The sequence below is a fragment of the Haliotis cracherodii genome, unplaced genomic scaffold, assembly GCF_022045235.1.
Source record: "Haliotis cracherodii isolate W230 unplaced genomic scaffold, xgHalCrac1.p SCAF_19, whole genome shotgun sequence".
NCBI lineage: Eukaryota > Metazoa > Mollusca > Gastropoda > Lepetellida > Haliotidae > Haliotis > Haliotis cracherodii.
In genome coordinates this window covers 4321733-4340943 of record NW_027266274.1, presented here as the reverse complement: position 1 = coordinate 4340943, position 19211 = coordinate 4321733, and the positions used below count along the sequence as shown (strand labels likewise).

Genomic DNA, 19211 nt, shown 5'->3' with positions numbered 1-19211 from the left:
TTACTATAGTTAATCGGTCAATCCTCTTTTGAAAGGTATAAATAAACGCAAACAAAGAATTATTTTTCAGTGTAACAATATCCAAATCTGGCGACCCCACACTGCCGAATAATCATAGGTGACGCCATGATATAACTGGAATGGCGTTCACAAAGCGTTGTTAAAACACATTCACTCACTCCCTCACTCCGTTCCTCACTCACTCACTCACTCACTCACTCACTGATGCATTATGCGAAACTGAAACATCGGTGTTAGATTCATATGCAAGTTAACATTTGAGTGACACAGTTGAGTGTTGACAAGTTCAATTAATCTTGCTTAGATTTTCAATTTGGCCGAGCCTAGTACAACTCTCTCGATCATTTTCTTTGTGATACATTTATCCAACATAGAGGAAACATTCGATAAAAACTTATATTGTTGAGCTAGATATAGTCTGTCATACAAGATCTCTAACAAATGTATCCAAATTAGCCCATGCAAGTCTATCATATTTGGCAAGTCTAAATTACGGATAATGAAGAGTCTCTGGGCTACTGCTTATTATATTTTATTAAGATAATTTAAGAACTGTTTTGCCTGTAAAATATGTTCATTTCAGAGACGAGGTGTTAGTCTAGAGTTCATACAAAAACAATCTCAGACCTTTCGTTGGTTATTATATATATGAATTAATCTGATTATCAGTCAAGTCGCTTAACATGCAACGATTGTTGCTGTGTTCTGATTGTCTGATTCGTGTTTAATATGGGAAAATAAGTTCGTTAATATGACATTTATTTTTAGGCTTTGTGTGAGAAAACAGAAAGCCACATTCCATGACCCGTGCTGGCGTGGGCAATGTCTATGAATAGACTTGGGGGTTTCCCCCACGATATCGGTCACGTGACATAGCGTACTAAAATCAAAATGGCGACGTCCATGACATGTGAAGATGACGGTGGGGAAATAAAAGGACCAGAAACAAAGTGTCGTACCGAGAAAATGGTGTTTATATCTGAGGAAATGGAGCGATGGAACTGCTTGAGGAATAGCCTGGGTTTGGAAGAAAAAGACAACCCAGTTGTTGCAAAATACTTGCTAGATTTGTACAGGTTTGACATCCAAACTCCCACCGATTTATCATTGTAGATCTATCAAGATCTTCACATCTTTTGTACTACAATTATACAGTAATGATGTCTGTTTTACCCCAAGGCGATATCTGTTTATCCCTCGACTCGGATTAAGGCATCTGAGTTTAATGGCATTGCTTTTCTGTAGTCTACAGTGTCAGCCTAGAGATGTAATGATATTAGCGGCATATAGCCTAAAGGCCTGATGGTTAAAACAGTTGTGGCTTGCTTCGACACTGCATTTGCTTCCTTATAATGGAATTCTCCTATGGTAACGTGACCTTTTATTTAAGGATCTACTAACACTCCTATGTCTTAATTACCATGAACATGATGAGATTTTCACTTTTTAGAAACTTATAGTTATTAAAATGAATCACTAGCAGCAACAGTAACACATGGATAGTTTGATCTATATAGGCCTCGAAAGGCATTTAGAAGTGATACACACAAGAAAGAGAATCTATTGATGTCAACTTCTTTATTATGAGGAACACAATGTTTCGGAGTATATGCTTACTCCTTCATCAGGTGATGGAGTAAGTGTATACTCCAAAACGTTGTGTTCCTCATAATAATGAAGTTGACATCCATAAATTCTCTTCCTTATGGATCTATTAGATCTATCATTCTCTTGCATATTTTTGCATATTCTTGTTTATTATTACCGTTACATGACTGAAAGTTGATTCCAGAAATATTAGGTGAGCGGCACAACCTTGTGGTTCTCTAGTTGTATCAATGGTGATGAGTGTTGTTGGTTTTGTTTCAGCAATGTGGGAAGTACTGTCACACAACGAAACATTCACTCGCTTCCAGACTGGTCACCCCCAGGCTCACCAGGCCTCATCACCAACTCAGGTCTTGAGGAGACACGCAAGAAGAGAATTGAGGACATTGCATCAAAAATTAGAAAAAGAAAGGTCAAGATAGAACTTGTGCACAAAAATATTTGTGTTAATTCTTTCTTAAAATGTGATGATGTTTTTATCGCAAGATTCTCTAACATGTAGGGTATCACTACAAATTAACCGTTTTCTCCAACAGCTAAATGATTGTCAAGATTCTCTATCCACTGTGTCGGAGCCACCACCTGCCACCGACCCGGTCAGTCCAGTGTCCAGCCATATTGTGTTCAAGGAGCTGGACGCACACTCAATTATCATGATGTCCAGACACCCCGTGGTCAGTCTGGTCAATGACCAACAGATCCTCGCCCTGGACTCTGCCATGACCTTGTCTCAAGGTTGGTACCAGTCAGAGCAGATATAATTGACTGCAAGTATCATCAGTCCAGAGTCTATGTTGCCTCAATGTGGAGCATCTCAAAGTGCTGAGTGGGTGAGTGAGTATGGCTTAACGTTGCTTTTAGCAATGTTTCAGCAATATCACGGTGGGAGACACCAGAAAATGGGCTTAACTCATTGTACCCATGTAGGGAATCGAACGTGACGAGCCAACACTTTAACCACTAGCCTATACCACCGCCCCCTCAAGGTGGTGAGTTAACCTCTAGGCCACAGAGGTGCTAATAAGAATCTATTTTTCTAGTATGCCAGCACGTTATATAGTACGTCCATTTCTAAGGTAAAGTCTGTTTAAATCATAAACTTGTTGATAAATATAGATTTTTCATAAAGTTTATAAGTGAGGTAAAACACATGCCTCAGTGTTGAATTAAGAAATAAACGATGAGTGGGAGTTTTTTATAATACAATGCAGGGAGAATAAAACATGAGGGATACAGCCCTAAGCAGTTATTTCTCCCGAAGAGTTTTACTGTATGGTAAACAACAACCACGAGTCGTTTGTTCTTATATAACATATCAACATAATGTGCAGCCTATTTAAAGATCTTAATATAATGTACAAGCTTTGTGAATATTTACGCGTATTTCAATAATGATGACTCCCTGAATACAATCCGACCTCGGCAGTGTTGGACAAGTCTATTTTATGAAATGGGGGTTACGTTTGGTATTTCCCAGATATTCTTACAAGTCGATCGATACTGATTGTCATATTTTGCCCACTATTGAATGCAATTGCGATAATCTGCATTGCCCATCTAGATCTATGGGGAACAACTCACAACACACTTTCCTCTCAAAAATAACATTGTCTAATTTACGACATAATTAAGTTGGCATGTTCGTATCTCCAGAAATGACGTCATGACAGAACAATGTTTTATCACGAGAAAAAACATTCTTCCTTCTTCATTGTTCTTTGTGATTGATCGTGTTGCTATTTTATATTGAGATTTAAGTCCCCCAACAGTGTTTTTTGCTACGCTTACAATGTGGTCTTATGTTTTCTGTTCCAGAAAACAGTCGTAAATGGAAGCAGTTTTGTGCTGCCAACCGTGATGGCAAGACCTGCGTGTTGCCAGGCCTGTACAGGCTGTGGCAACAGAACAAGTACCTGGACGCCGTCCTAGTGGTCAACAGGCACCGGGTTGCTGTGAGTTGGAGGATTCAATACACTTCTCAAATTAAGGGGGCCCTTGGGTCCTTAAAGGGTTGCTGCAATGTTATTTGTATCATGGGAACTGTTGTTATTCCAGGTTAGGATTGGCGCTGAGCAACCAATGCTGGTGGTAAGAGGCAACAAGACTGGGTAGCCAGGTTCTGTGACTTGGTTGATTGTGTGTCATCGTAACCTCATGGTGTGGATTGTTGCTCATGATATCAATCACTGGTCGTTTGCATCAATCACTTCCTGTGACACACTCATTTAGTTCCTGGCTGCTATCATAAAGCCACATTTCTCCAGTGTTAAACAACAAATGCATGACAGAATCCTCACCAGTGTACTTTAAATCGTCAAAGTAAAAAAGTTTTAAGTCAAACGCTTCTGAAACTATGAAGACATTAATTTAGGATAAAAATCATCTTGTCAAATATCAAGTTCGGATTTTGGTGAAAACTGGACTTTTTTACAGTCCCAACAGAGTCCGAATTGGACAGATTCCACTGTATCTTTCTCTATACTTGCATCAAGTAAGGAATCCTTAATTAATCTCCATACCATGCTGATATTAATCTGCAGTACATTTCTGTCACTCATCAGTTTGAAATCAACAACCATTCAAAATGACCCTTTAAAGCCAAGTTCTGCATAGATCTCCATTCAAAATAATAACTTATTGAGTCTTCAATATATTTGACTGAATCAGAAGAGTTTTACAAAATAATTTTTTAGCTGGAAAAGATGTATGAATTGTTTGATAGGCATTACTTAGAAGTTGACGGATGACAAAGCAGACACAATTTATGGATAACAACTTCTTTAATACTGTAAAGGCGACATTTCGTTATAGATCCTTATACCGTTGTCAAGCAAGACAGCTTTGACGAAACGTCAGCTTTACAATATTAAAGAAGTTGTTTTCCATAAATTGTGTCTACTTTGTCTGGAAAAGATGTTTCCCTGGGCACAAACATGGGTGGGGACCCCTAATGCTGCAAGATGTTATGGTTATTTTTGAGATTTCACACATACATGAAGTAGAGCAATAATGAAAGACAATGTTATTTGAGTTGGTGTCTATTTTTAGCTTTGTGACATTCAAATTGGACTCAAAACAATGCTTGGAATGTGAATGGGTCTAGAGATTAAATACTAATGGAGGATGTTTGTTTTTCCTGCAGCTCCACAAGATCCTGCTGATTGGAGCATCGCCAGTGCTGAGTGGCGAGTTCGGGCAGGAGCCCATCCACGATATGAACGAGTACAGACTCGAAATAGACAACACTGATATGAACAACACCGTGTTGGTGTCACTGGTGCGCTACCTGTACACCGGGCTACTGGTGTGTAGTCCCCGCCAACAGATGGCGCTGCACAGGCTGGCCAGACTACTGAAGATCGACAGGTTGTGTGCCATGTGCAACAAAGTGAAGCATGCTGGGAGTGCAGACAGGAAGTCAGTGGGGCGGGCAACGAACAAGGGCCATAATGAACAAGACAAAGGTGATGATGTGTGTGTTGAGAAGCCTGTCAGTCGGGAACACAGTGTATCCCTGTTAGGGAATGGACAAGCAGTGAAAGACAACACAGTCAGTACAGACATGCGAACCTGCAGTGGTGACAAGGTCAGTAATGGAAGGTTTGGCTGAGATGTGCAAGTTGACAAGTGATGGCTCCACTGTCTACAAAGTGATGGAAAGTTTACTCCATCAAAGCCCCTACAGAAAATCAGTTCAGATGAACCGGCCCCCCCAAAACGAGGACAACCCAATCTATATGAATGATGAGTGAGTTCTTTAGTCATCAGATGTTGCCTTTCATGATGATTTGTTCAGAAATGTTGATTTTATCAAAAGAAAGCCCACACATTTTCGATCGATGGTGCTCCCTGAAGGGTTAAATATGTGGTGGCACTCAATAACGACAGGGTGTATATTAAATCCACAACCATATAATCATGATAATGGTGTATCCTTTACTATTTACATTTGGAACTGAGCTTTTGTTTTCAAGATCAGATATCTTGGTCTGAATGTTTTACTCACTCCTACTGAAAAATTGCCTCAATGCTGATTGGATAATTAGAAAGTTCTCGATCTTCAATTATCCAGGTTCAGAAAGTTACCCTGATGCAATCTCTTGTGGATGGGTGGTCAGATCTTCACACAGAGATGTGTTATATCAGGGTTAAAGATCTGATGTTAAGGAGACATAAGAACCCAGTAATGAAAGCATCAAGCAGGGTATACAGATCCTTGATTATCCAGGGTGTTGCATCCATTCAGTCATCATCTATACTCTGGGCCAATTCAAAACCTCACCTTTGTTTGGAGTCTGAATTGAATGACATAATGCTACAAATAGCCATCCAATCCAGTAACACTCGTGAACGAGAGAAATTTTGTAGGAAGCTACTGATAAGAAATGCAGATATTTTGACTTCAGTTTCCAAAGGAAGCTCAGTTGCAAATGGCCCAGGGTATTTGTCACATAATAAAATGGAGATGTTCACACTTCATGTTGATCATTTAGGATGGGGTAAACAGTAAATCTTTGTTTGAAGTCAGACATTAACAATCTCTCTGCCCTCAAAGTGGTCTCCTCATCTTCATATTTGTTGTTATGTGACTCCCATAGTTGTTGGACAAAGTGACCGATTCTCTCTGACTTCTGACTGATCAATCATGGGGTTGGGTTGACAGTAAGCAACATGTTAATTACTGTCTGTGACACCATGGGGAGCAATACATGGATTTGGAACTGATATTTAGTAGGCATGTATTCACGGGAGTGGACCTGCTTTGTGAAATCTAGGGTTGGAAGATACGTAAACCCAGAAGTAAAAATAAAGCATAAACATGTTCCTTTTGCATTGTTTCTTTGTTCTCCCAAGGTGTGGTCGAGTCTGGGACAATGGGCAATGATCCATGGTATGTGATAAGACACATGGCCATCCCCTCTCTCCTCCACAAGGGGCCTAGTCTGGCTAACCCATCCTTCAGGAAGTATATATGCACCTTCATCAACTGGCTCCTTTGGTTCAGTCAGCAGCATCTGCCGTCTGTCCAGTACTAATGGAGACACTGATTTAGCAGTAAGCTTTTATTATCAATGGGACAGATTGCAAATATTCATGTATCAAAAATGTAAGAATTTGGGATGCACAAGACAAATAGGCATGTACTGATGATGTAGACGAGGTGAAATGGGGGTTAGCATTGTATTCAACATTACTCACTCACAAAGCAACAAATATGCAAGTGTTTGCTGCTGCTTAAGGCCAGGCTATTTTTATTTTTAGGATTACGGATTTTTCAGCCCAAAGTCCAGGGTTGGAGGAGGGAAAAAAGGCTCAAAAGACCGCCATTTGTGACGATAGAGCCCCTTGTAACAATAAACATTCTACCACTTACAACACGGACAATTATCAAGGGAGGCTATTCATGTTCGGCTTTAGAGATCAACAAAGATCGATTATGTATCTCTTTTCTAGTTTACAATGGTAAATTCATATGTGTTTTATTAAAAGGTGATGATAACAAATCAAATAATTGACTACGTGGCTATCGGCGGGAAAAAAAAAATAGAAATGTGATTTAATTTTTTTTACATTTTCTCAAAAATTAAAGTCGGCGCGCCCGAAATCCGAAAAATATAAAACACCTGGCCTAAACTAACGATAGTCTTATGCCAGGTATATGGCGCTAACAAACTGAGATACCATGGATACCCCACACTGACACAGTATACCGACTCTGAGACAGACAGTCCTTTTTTATCACAAAATGCTGAATGCCACAGGGTAACAAAAAGTACCATCTTTTAACATCTTTGTCACGATGCAGCCAGGGGATCGAACCACGACCATCCTATCCCCAGGCAGACATTACGCTACAGAGGTAGTTTAATAGACACACATATTATAAGAAAATCATTTTGATAATATAAATCATTAAATACTTCTTTTAGATGGAACAAATCCTGAGATTACATAAGTATGAGCAATGCCCACTACACCCCATGCCAAGGCATGTATATGGTTCACAAGTTGACTAAAATACAATGTAATGCCCACTTGGGTATAGAACGTTGCTATTAAAAATTACATCCCTGGTAAAGCACCGAACAATCCTGACTAGATAGGTCCACACTGGAGCACTGCACTCCACATTTTAGGAAGATTTTGAAACTTGACCATTGCCTTTTTTTTCCTCACAAGGTAGATATCGTAACAGTAACTACCTCCTAAACAATGAACTGTTTAACTAAAAGTTCAGCTTGTCAACTTTGAACCCAGTGTGTTTCAGACTTTAATACAACCACTGTGATACATGGTCAACTTCCTGTCTACAGAATGCTATATACCGGTAATAATAAAACTCAACACCATTCAGATAACTTTATGCCATATGTGTCATAATCTTGACAACTGATATAACTTGAAATGTTATTTGACAATACATGTATTTCCAAGTACACATCTTTCAACAGTCTCAATACATATATATATATATATATATATATATATATATATATATATATATATATATATATATATATAAAGTCAGATATATATTGATATATTCTCAAATGGACAATTTCTCTGAAGTACATGCTTAAGGTCAATAATGTAGAATATAATTTTCATCCCGTCAAAAGTGCCCTGCACTGATTCTTAATTCCAATCTTCAAAAACCCGGCCAGCCTCCCACATTTAAGGAAATGTGACCAACAATGGCTTTGTGCAGCATCATAATCATGATAATACATGACATTCCCAATGTGGACCATAAACATAAACATCATAACAATACTGTAAGATCAGCCAAAAAACTACTGTAAAGGTAAACGTGAAACAAGGACATAAAACTAAGATTTTACTTCTTATCTTATCCCTCTTGATTTTTACACCGTGCACAGTGATATCAGTTGATACACTGCTTATATATCATTAGAAAAAGAAAAGCCAAATTAGGTTTTAGTTCTTGAAACACCACACCAGGTAGATCTACAATCCAAATAAACAAGGTTGACCTAATGCAGAATAAATATATTGCATTTGATTGGTTAACCAAACAATTGTTCCTGATAGGCTGATAACAGAATGGGCAGGCTAATATTGCATTATTGCACAAAATGATGTCACTGATTTTGTTGTTGACATATTTGTGTGTGTAAGCAGTCTGTAAGTTATATATTTGTGTTTACAGAGTTATAAACGTAAACATCTGGTGTGCACATTTTGTGTAAATCCACTACTAGTTTGGTCATCGGTTTATATGTTTATATCTCCATAAAAGTCAAATCTTAATTAATCACATTATCCCCCATATGCCCAAGCTTGTCCTGATCAAACCAACACGGTTAGGCATTGGTGTGGTGGAAGCCGTCGGTCTCGTTGATGTTGAGGTAGTTGAAGACCACAGAAGACCCTGGTGCAGTGACTGGCTCACACGCAAACAAACCAATCTTCACATCTGCTTTTTGCGGGTTGTTGAGGTGAGCTATACGGATGAACTCCCAGTTGTCAGAAGAAGGGTCCTTCCTCTCAACCTGAACAACAACACAAGTGAAATGTTGATCGCTGAACAATGAATTATCACATTATTTCAACCATGTCTGCAGAATCAAAATGTTAATTTTGTATCTTGATCATATTATTACTCAAGAGATAACAATATATGAAACAACACTGGGTCAATTTAGTGTCCTCAAAAATAATGATAAAAATTATATCCTTTTATCAAACTTAAAAGGATTTTGGTATTGACAATGTGATTGATGTTGCAACAAAAAAACAATTTTGCTTCGGCAGATTTGAAGACAAAGCAATTAAAAAAAACACTCTGGACACAAAATCCTCCAGATGTGGTTCATAAGGATATATCTTTCATCTGAAGGAATATGAAAAATGGCTGACTGAGTGACAGTGTGTGACCTACCACAATACTGTCTCCCAGTCTGAAGAGTCGCAGAGTGAGCTTGCTGCTGTCCCACTTGGTGGTGGACCAGTCGCTGTTGTAGTTGGTCACCACACAACTCAGCCGCCACGCCCCGTCCGAATACTCCAGACCCTACAAACAACAGTCACAGGTACTTGCTGATTGGCTTGAGCAAAGGGATGTCAGACCAGTGATTGACAGCATGAGCACTGATACACACAATCTGGGCACTATGATAGACTAGCAATCCCATCACACATTGTAACTGTCCAATGCCTATTCTTGTCGGCTGTGGCAACAAGCATGATCACTCGGGACATGTTCTCTGCTACATCTACTCCATGTTTATTAAGGTACAAGTAACATTTTGTTCACTTTGGTGTGTCATTTTCACAACAGTGACCTTTACCTCCAATGTCAGGCACCTCAGAGCAGGTACACCACATTAATAATGTCTGTGAAAACACCTGATACATGTACAAGATCAAATTCAGACACACATTAAACAACCATGTTGTACTCTATAAATGACAGAGAATTAAAATGTCATGACATTAGTCTCTCCTTATCACATATTCCTTGGTTAACATGAGAGCATAACTTGGTGAGTTGGGTTTAACACCGATTTGAACTTGTCACGGTGTGTCAGCTTGCTGGGGGATGAGTAAGTGATACAGGTCTTATATATTTTCCACCTTTGTGAAACCCACGAGCACAAATATGCTGCTGAAAATTAAGAATCCTACTCTGTGAATCTGGACTTAAACCCACGATCTTAGATTTCTGGCAGTACTTATGGATGAAAGCATCGCTGACTTCATCACTGTTTGATGGTGATTCATACACAGATGCTTCACAGCTTGTAGAGTCGGAATTGTACAATGGATTGCCTTTACCAGCTTTAGTTTTCTATGATTACGGAAATGGTCTTTTTGCTTCCTTAAATGACAATTTAGCCACTCCTACCAAGGACAAGACAACAGTACTGTGAGAGGCAGCCTGGATTATCCAGTGCATTATTTCTCTATTCTCCAGTACAATAAATACCCTGGATCTATTTGCCACCATTTCGGAAGTAACATCCCCACCTTCATCTTTCTCATCTCTATCAAAGCACAGAATTCTCTCGCTCAGAAGAGTAATTTTATTGGATAGCTATTTTTAGAATTGTTCTTTTAGAGTAAGGTTCAAAACAAAGCTATGTCCACAAATAGGTCAAGGTTATTTATCATAAGAACATACACTGTAGAATCAAAGATAAGTATGATGGAACTTACGGTCTTGACCCAGTGATCTCCGTCCAGTCTCACCATCAGGCCAGCCTATGGAAACAGATAGAGTCGTCTACAACAGTCACTTGACAACACAGAGTCAGCCACAACACTTGACAACAGATAGAGTCAGCCACAATACTTGACGACAGATAGAGTCAGTCTACAACACTTGACAACAGATAGAGTCAGCCACAACACTTGACAACAGATAGAGTCAGCCACAACACTTGACAACAGACAGAGTCAGCCACAACACTTGACAACAGATAGAGTCAGCCACAACACTTGACAACAGATAAAGTCAGCCACAACACTTGACAACAGATAGATTCAGCCACAACACTTAACAACAGATAGAGTCAGTCTGCAACACTTGACAACAGATAGAGTCAGTCTACAACACTTGACAACAGATAGAGTCGTCTACAACAGTCACTTGACAACAGATAGAGTCAGTCTGCAACACTTGACAACAGATAGAGTCAGTCTACAACACTTGACAACAGATAGAGTCAGTCTACAACACTTGACAACAGATAGAGTCAGTCTACAACACTTGACAACAGATAGAGTCAGCCATAACACTTGACAAAAGATAGAGTCAGCCACAACACTTGACAACAGATAGTCAGTCTGCAACACTTGACAACAGATAGAGTCAGCCACAACACTTGACAACAGATAGAGTCAGTCTGCAACACTTGACAACAGATAGAGTCAGTCTGCAACACTTGACAACAGATAGAGTCCGTCTACAACACTTGACAACAGATAGAGTCAGCCACAACACTTGACAACAGATAGAGTCAGTCTACAACACTTGACAACAAATAGAGTCAGTCTACAACACTTGACAACAGATAGAGTCAGCCACAACACTTGACAACAGATAGAGTCAGTCTGCAACACTTGACAACAGATAGAGTCCGTCTACAACACTTGACAACAGATAGAGTCAGCCACAACACTTGACAACAGATAGAGTCAGTCTGCAACACTTGACAACAGATAGAGTCAGTCTGCAACACTTGACAACAGATAGAGTCCGTCTACAACACTTGACAACAGATAGAGTCAGCCACAACACTTGACAACAGATAGAGTCAGCCACAACACTTGACAACAGATAGAGTCAGTCTGCAACACTTGACAACAGATAGAGTCCGTCTACAACACTTGACAACAGATAGAGTCAGCCACAACACTTGACAACAGATAGAGTCAGTCTGCAACACTTGACAACAGATAGAGTCAGTCTGCAACACTTGACAACAGATAGAGTCCGTCTACAACACTTGACAACAGATAGAGTCAGCCACAACACTTGACAACAGATAGAGTCAGTCTGCAACACTTGACAACAGATAGAGTCAGTCTGCAACACTTGACAACAGATAGAGTCCGTCTACAACACTTGACAACAGATAGAGTCAGCCACAACACTTGACAACAGATAGAGTCAGTCTGCAACACTTGACAACAGATAGAGTCAGTCTACAACACTTGACAACAGATAGAGTCAGTCTGCAACACTTGACACAGATAGAGTCAGTCTACAACACTTGACAACAGATAGAGTCAGCCACAACACTTGACAACAGATAGAGTCAGTCTGTAGCACTTGACAACAGATAGAGTCAGCCAAAACACTTGACAACAGATAGAGTCAGTCTGCAACACTTGACAACAGATAGAGTCAGCCACAACACTTGACAACAGATTACTGCAGTTTCAGTATCTGAAAATGAAGAGAGTTTCTGGGCTCCCTTTTATTATTTTTTTATTAAGATAATTGAACAACTGGTTTTTTTCTGTACGATATGTTCATTTCAGAGATGAGATGTTAGTCTAAATAAAAGGGTAAACAAGAAGATGCAAACATACACAACAGGTGTTTTGGTACAACAAAACAGTATAAATATTGCGTAATGATAACAGAAAAGGCTTTATTGGGTATTACGGTAAATTACAGTGTTGTGATAATATATTGAAGTTTTAACTTTTCTCTCTGAGTATTGGTATATCAGAATGATTAAGGTAACGGGGATTTATTTTGCATATTTCACACAGATGTGCAGCTTATCTCGAGCCCGGCATTACCTGGTCAAACTTGTTGGTACTCAGCACCTCAAACTCGGTCTCCACATACACCTTGTCTTCTTTTATCACTGTGTACAGGAAGTGACCATTATCGCTTCGTAACTCAGGAACATAGTATGTTCTGAAAAAGGATTATTTACCTATTGAATATAATACATCTAAAAGAGAATTCAGAAAATGACTTGGAAAGCTTTTTAATGTGAAGAGATGGTATGTGTAATTCTTGAGTTCCTAGACACCAGGATCATTACAATCACGGATCTTACTCCAATGCAATACCTGTCAGACAACTTCCATAGGTCAAATCAGAACCACGAGTGAACTTAGTCTGCTCAGTCTGAATTAAGGATGAGTGAGTTCTTGAGCCAATCAGATGTCTGCTTGCGAAAATGATTCGGCTTCATTTCTTTTCCACTTCATTCCGGGGAATGTGATTTTAATAAGAGATAAGTCTCACGGAAGACAACTATTCCTTTGATGGTATTCGCTTTTGGTGTTGATGGCATGGTACCCAAAATGTCCAGAAAATACATGACTCAGCCTTTATTATATACATATAAATAAGATATGCTGGTCACTTGTCTAGAGAAATTAGAAGAGGCAAGGGAGCTAACTGACTATAAAAACCAATTCCACCTTTGCCGAACTAGCACCTTGTTTAAAAACATGAAAATATTTGGGAAATATCCGTTAATCCCGAGTTCGCGGTACATATGCTTTGCAAATCCTGTAATCAACCAAATTCTGCCCGGCAGCTTACGAAGCGGATGTCGATTTCATGTTGCGATTTTGATTGGACTATGCATAGACTCGTTAGTCCTTAATTCCAGCCTTGTTTGGCAAGGGTGGAAACTGGACTCATATATCTAGTCAGTTACCTCAGGAAGATGTCCTAAGAATTGATTATAATGAGATTGTCCAGGCATATCTGTGATACATTTCTGACTCTCAGAGCATCTCTTTGCAAGTATATCTCCCTCCTTACCAACCATATTTGTAAAACAGGAAAACAATGTGCATGTTTATGCACATACACATACACTGTGGACATATTCAATTTGACAAAAACTGGAATAAAAAAATTTGAGCCAGGACGTTTTGATGACAAGGCAAAGAAAACCCATACATGTTTAAGAAAATAATAACATTCAACAATATCCCAAATCTTAACAAAATAATTTGCCTGCAAAGGGCATTTTGTTTGGATTTGTAGATACATCCAACTCTGCCATACAGTCATGCTTTAGGCTAGTTAAAGGGAAACCACACAAGAACAACTTTGAAAGTATTGAAATATGGATTGGATTTTTCCTCGTGTATTCAAAATTTGCTTCTTATGGACTATAATATCGTCAACTTGTGTTCTGACCAATCAGAGAGAAGAACTACTAACCCCATATGAGCCTGTATACCGTCAATAAAAATCCAAGATGGTTGTTACTGAGCTACTATGAGACAGTATACTATCAGTAGCAGCAATTTTGGATTTTGCAACACCCGCCTCAAAGATTAAACATGAAAATTTGGGTATGGAAATTCCTTATTAGACACTGTTTGTGTTTTAATATCATTAATTGTGATGCGCAAGGACATTAATGTTGATAGAAACCATATTTGTGATTTTAATAGTAAAGAGAAAAAAAGCTTACAGCGGAGGTCACGGAGTTACAAATAGCAACGTTCCAGAACATAATATAGGATGACGTCACAAACAAGAAACGTGACGTCATTGGATAGATTGCTAAGCAGCCCGTCGTTAGGGGAAAGTGGACTGCTATCAAGTTACATTTGCAATGTGTTTTTTATGAAAATTCTATCCATTTTAGCTATAATACTTGTTTAAATATTTACATTTAGTGCATTATATATTCCATTGTTAACGTTTATTTTCTAAAAAACTAAGCCAGAAATAGCAATCAGCTCTACGCATATTTTCTCCCAATCTACCGGTGATTTGGTAACAAAATACCGAATAAATATAACTTCAAAGAATTTTGATGCAATGATCGGATAAATTGTATCTGAAACTATTATTTTATCATTTATTATTTAATCGAGTTATTTCAGTTGCAATGTTTACTGTATATATTTAAAATAATAATAACCATATGCATAGCATTTTGGAACAACTGATAACTTACAATTGCCGGATATGTTTTACATTTAACAATTTGATCAGTCACAGTGGAGGCCTCTCTCGTTGTTGCTACAGCAAATGAATGAAAACAAAATGCAAACATCAACAAAAGTTACATGAAAATATTAGGCAGTTCCCTTGATCAAGGAATGTATCTGTCAATATCCACATAAAGGACCAATATCCCATACAGCTGAAGCTGTACAAAGACACTTGTTCGATGTCACATCTTTGTAACAATGTAATATTTTGAAATATATGTAGCAATTCAGGATATAATAACCTGTCTTTGTCTCCTATCTGATCATGTAAGTTTGTTTCATGTGTTTCAAAAAGGTGTCATATGTCTCATTGGTCAGCAGAGATGGCACATGTCACATGTATGTGCATGATGTCTGCAGCTCTTTATAAAAAAATCCATTGAGTTAGATAAAATAAGCAAACAATCAATGTATTATCAGCTAAATCCTTTAAACAAAGTACCGTATTCGACGTAATATGTGTCCAGGGCGCTCTCAAAATTAGAAATAGGGGGCTCTTATTAGAATATTATTTTGGTGAAAAATAAATTTTGAGGTTTATGCTGACAGCCTGAAATGTTTATATACGCAGATATATTTTTCCAGAAATTAGATGTCCATAATTAAGGGTGCATATAACACACGAGTGCATATTATACGTGAATAAATAAGTCTTTTGTACATTGACCAATCGGAAGGGGTGCTCATTAGGATTGTTCACTAGCCAATATATTAGCAAATATCGCCATGGGCGCTTATTAGAGCGGGGCGCTTATTACGTCGAATACGGTATATTGTTTTTACACAGGTACTTCACTCCCAGATATGGGCGTATTCTGTCTGCTTTAGTAAACCTTCATGTATTAACACTTAATTTTGACAAATCCACTGTGCTAGATAACAGTGACTAGTCAGTCAACATAATATTGGTTAATCTTTCGGTTGGTGCATTTTTTAGTAACTCAACAGACTATTCCCCCCTTGCTTCCATGTGAATATTACATAACATGTAATTCATTCACCATATCAGACCTGGATTTACAGCCCAATTTTAGATTGAATAATTACCCCTGACAAGAGAAATGCCAAATACCTTTCCAGGTAAACTGAATGGTCCTACCACTAATTACACCTGTAATAAAGTCATTAACTGACCATCAAGTGAAGGACGACAAATAGCCAGGTGTACAGTTTTATAACATGCAACATGGATGACAAGAAGGGAGAAGTTATTGTTGTATTTTGCGAACACCTGGTATCATCACTGTTTGGTAGTGATTTATAAACATATGCTCATGATAGTCAGAATCTTACAATTGACTCTGTTTTTGGCAGAGATTCTTTATGAATTTGGAAAGGGTTTTGTTGCTTTTATTAATACACAATTTGCCTGAAAAATAAGGGTCACTGCTGTTTTGAGTAGATCCTATATGAACTTAACTTCATTGTTGCAAAAATAATACGTACAAGTATTTGCTGTATGCTAAACTACATAACTGTGAATACACATTTACACACGTAAACAAATTTTGCAAGATTATATTATCACCATCCAATCAAATGCGAGGATTCAAGGTGATTCCCCCTTACTGTCAACGGGCTTGTTCAAAGCCCAGTTTGATGGGTCGATGACGCTAATTGGCATCTACTGATTACGAGGGCTAATTAAAATGGTGCAGGCTAGACTATTGAGTTGGAGTGTTGTTTCCCTCTAACTCACCTCTGCCAGAAGTCTGTTTGGGGATCCTGCAAGAAAATAACTTATACTTGTACACCACTGTCATGTCAACATGCATATCTTATCAGTGCATATTTCGACACATATTTGTGCACACAAAGGTCATGATACATGCAATATTCGTTTCAACATTTAACGAGCACAAGTCCCGGAATTTTCACCAAGTCATCTGTCAATGCCTATAACCCATTAGCTGCTATAGCTTGATTCAGTCACTTATATCATATCACTCGGTACGTAACGGAGATATGATGATAGGTCCTAGCAAAGACAGAATCGTGCTCAAGGAGTATTTTATTCTAAAAACCCTGAAATAGTATAAAAGGTGTGTGTAAAACTGTGGTGACAGTGTTATGATGGCTGCGTTACAGAAAGTTGAGTTCATCATTTCTCAGGCTGGAGGACAGCAAGTCTTGTTTGGAGGATTCAGGTATCGCCTGAACAACCGCCGACAGAAGTGGAAGTGTGTCTTGGCTAACTGTCTTGGCAAAATTAGCACAGATGGTCAATTTGTTCGAAATTCATCCCCTCACAACCACAAAGTTTTTGAAGACGACACAACCTTACGCCTCATGAGTAAACTACGGTGCCGAGTCAAAGAAGATATCAAGTCCATACAGCAGATTTACAATGAAGTCATGAGTCCTCTAACTATTGATAGATCTGGGCCCAATTTCTCAACACAAAGTTTTTGCTATTAAATAACATTAAATATTACACATTCTTTTTTGTTTATTTAACAATCTGGACACTGTTATTATTGAAATAGGGGTGTTCTCATTGTGCCTACACTATAATTTACAGTGTAGGCAGACTGAGATGTAGGCAGACTGAGAGTGAACCGGTGTGCCTTATGTAGGCTTAAGTTTAATCAGCTGTCAGTGCAACGCTGTAGTATGCAACTAATTTGGGACGTCGGTTGATTAATATACGCGGTGTAGAGTTTGACAATGGCGGCTTCCTACCATGTTGAGTTTGAGCCCTGATCCATTGTTAGCTTTGGACTGGTAGCTTTTCGGCGGTGAAAACCACTGTAATCCAGGTGGAAAGTCATCTGTTTCAAATTTAGTCGAGACGATCTTCTTCACAACAGTCGGGCCCGCCATCTTCTGATCATGTGACTTAACTGAGTGATACAGATCACGTGATTTCACATTCTTATCGACGCGATTAAGTTTGGTACCTTTTCCCAAGCATGTCGATCTGATGTTCGTAACAAGTTTGATTGATCCTCGATCTAACTTACAGTTTGTTGTAAATCGTATGATGAGTTCAATAACTAGACTAATGTGTTCGATTACTCGAACCCCAGATGTCTGGTCGATATGTTTGTAACTTTAAAATTGTACCCATGGCATATGACATTTTTCAGTTGGCTGAATCAGTGGCAGGCAGGTCCAGATTGGGTCGGGAAGGTTCTGGGGTGGACATTCCCCACCCAATCCCTTTTTTTATACATCTGATGACATATTTTGTATGCGCTATTCCTACTGTGATAACATGTTGGTTTGTTAAAGTAAGGTTATTTGTAATGGTTTACCAGAGACCATATACCGGTATATGGTCTCTGGGTCTACGTATAGTGTTTGTGATTTATTTATTTTTTAAACACACATAAAATATGACGGACACATACAGTATATATGTACTAATAACAACATCCCTATATATCATATTGCCTCCATGAATGTGACTTTGATTTCATTCTTATTTTGGAATGGAACATTGTGTATGATGTACTTACATGTTACTGAGTGGTCCAGACAGACACAGGCCAGTCTATACTGTCAGATGAAAACACAACTCCAACCATGTATGTATTGTTTAGAAACCACTCACTGGCACCACACCGCATCCTATTCATGAAGATAACGCGCGCAAAGTAGCTTTATCACTCTCGTTCATCATGTTGTTATCCTCCTTCTCCTCCTCCTCCTCCTCCTCCTCATCATCATCATCATCATGATTCTTCTTCATTTGCGTGCATTGTGGAAGTTTTCTTTGATTTTTGTATGTGTTTTCTTTGGGGTATTTTTTTGTGCGGAGGTATAACAGAATATCTGAGCTAATGGGTGTATGTTATACAACGCCCATTACATGTATATTCCTGGATGTCCTGTCCTACATGTCCTCCACGACTTGTAACGTGAGACGCAGGTACAGCTGTACACAACCAGGACTGATTGACCCAGGTCAGTAGCCAGGACTGACCCAGGTCAACAACTAAGACCAACGTCATACAAAGTGATCACTTTAGACTCACGACTGATTTCCAGTTGCGGTATTAATGGTTCCCACCTCCTAACATACATCGCGTATGACATCAGCAGAGGTTGAAAGGCCAAGTCATAGTCGCCTGTTAGACAAAAAAAACCATACACATATATGTATGCACGATCTGTAAAACCTT

At 38.7% G+C, this 19211-nt stretch overlaps 2 protein-coding genes across 2 annotated transcripts; one reads left to right on the top strand and one right to left on the bottom strand.

Annotated features, from left to right (window-relative positions):
• The first annotated feature begins 912 nt into the window (after nt 1-912).
• On the top strand, nt 913-6424 carry LOC139467034 (uncharacterized). Its single transcript, XM_071248745.1, has 5 exons — nt 913-1097; nt 1891-2041; nt 2166-2364; nt 3445-3581; nt 4772-6424. The coding sequence occupies exons 1-5, from the start codon at nt 913-915 to the stop codon at nt 5237-5239; spliced, it is 1140 nt and encodes a 379-aa protein (XP_071104846.1). The 3' UTR covers nt 5240-6424.
• A 1958-nt stretch (nt 6425-8382) lies between these two features.
• LOC139467033 (uncharacterized) lies at nt 8383-17907 on the bottom strand. Its single transcript, XM_071248744.1, has 6 exons — nt 17767-17907; nt 16784-16809; nt 12907-13027; nt 10810-10854; nt 9533-9664; nt 8383-9143 (listed from the first exon to the last, which is right to left on the bottom strand). Exons 1-6 carry the CDS (start codon nt 17905-17907, stop codon nt 8955-8957), a joined length of 654 nt encoding a protein of 217 aa, XP_071104845.1. The 3' UTR covers nt 8383-8954.
• Between the last annotated feature and the right edge of the window lie 1304 nt (nt 17908-19211).

Bases quoted from the DNA above. Each gene is read 5' to 3' on its own strand.
- LOC139467034 (XM_071248745.1), top strand. From the start codon at position 913: ATGGCGACGTCCATGACATGTGAAGATGACGGTGGGGAAATAAAAGGA. The intron at 1,098-1,890 runs GTTTGACATCCA...GTTTTGTTTCAG, and splicing joins TACTTGCTAGATTTGTACAG to CAATGTGGGAAGTACTGTCA. The intron at 3,582-4,771 runs GTGAGTTGGAGG...TTTTTCCTGCAG, and splicing joins TCAACAGGCACCGGGTTGCT to CTCCACAAGATCCTGCTGAT.
- LOC139467033 (XM_071248744.1), bottom strand. From the start codon at position 17,907: ATGGCGGGCCCGACTGTTGTGAAGAAGATCGTCTCGACTAAATTTGAA. The intron at 13,028-16,783 runs GTGAGTTAGAGG...ATCCTTTTTCAG, and splicing joins CAAACAGACTTCTGGCAGAG to AACATACTATGTTCCTGAGT. The intron at 10,855-12,906 runs GTAATGCCGGGC...CTGTTTCCATAG, and splicing joins GTACCAACAAGTTTGACCAG to GCTGGCCTGATGGTGAGACT.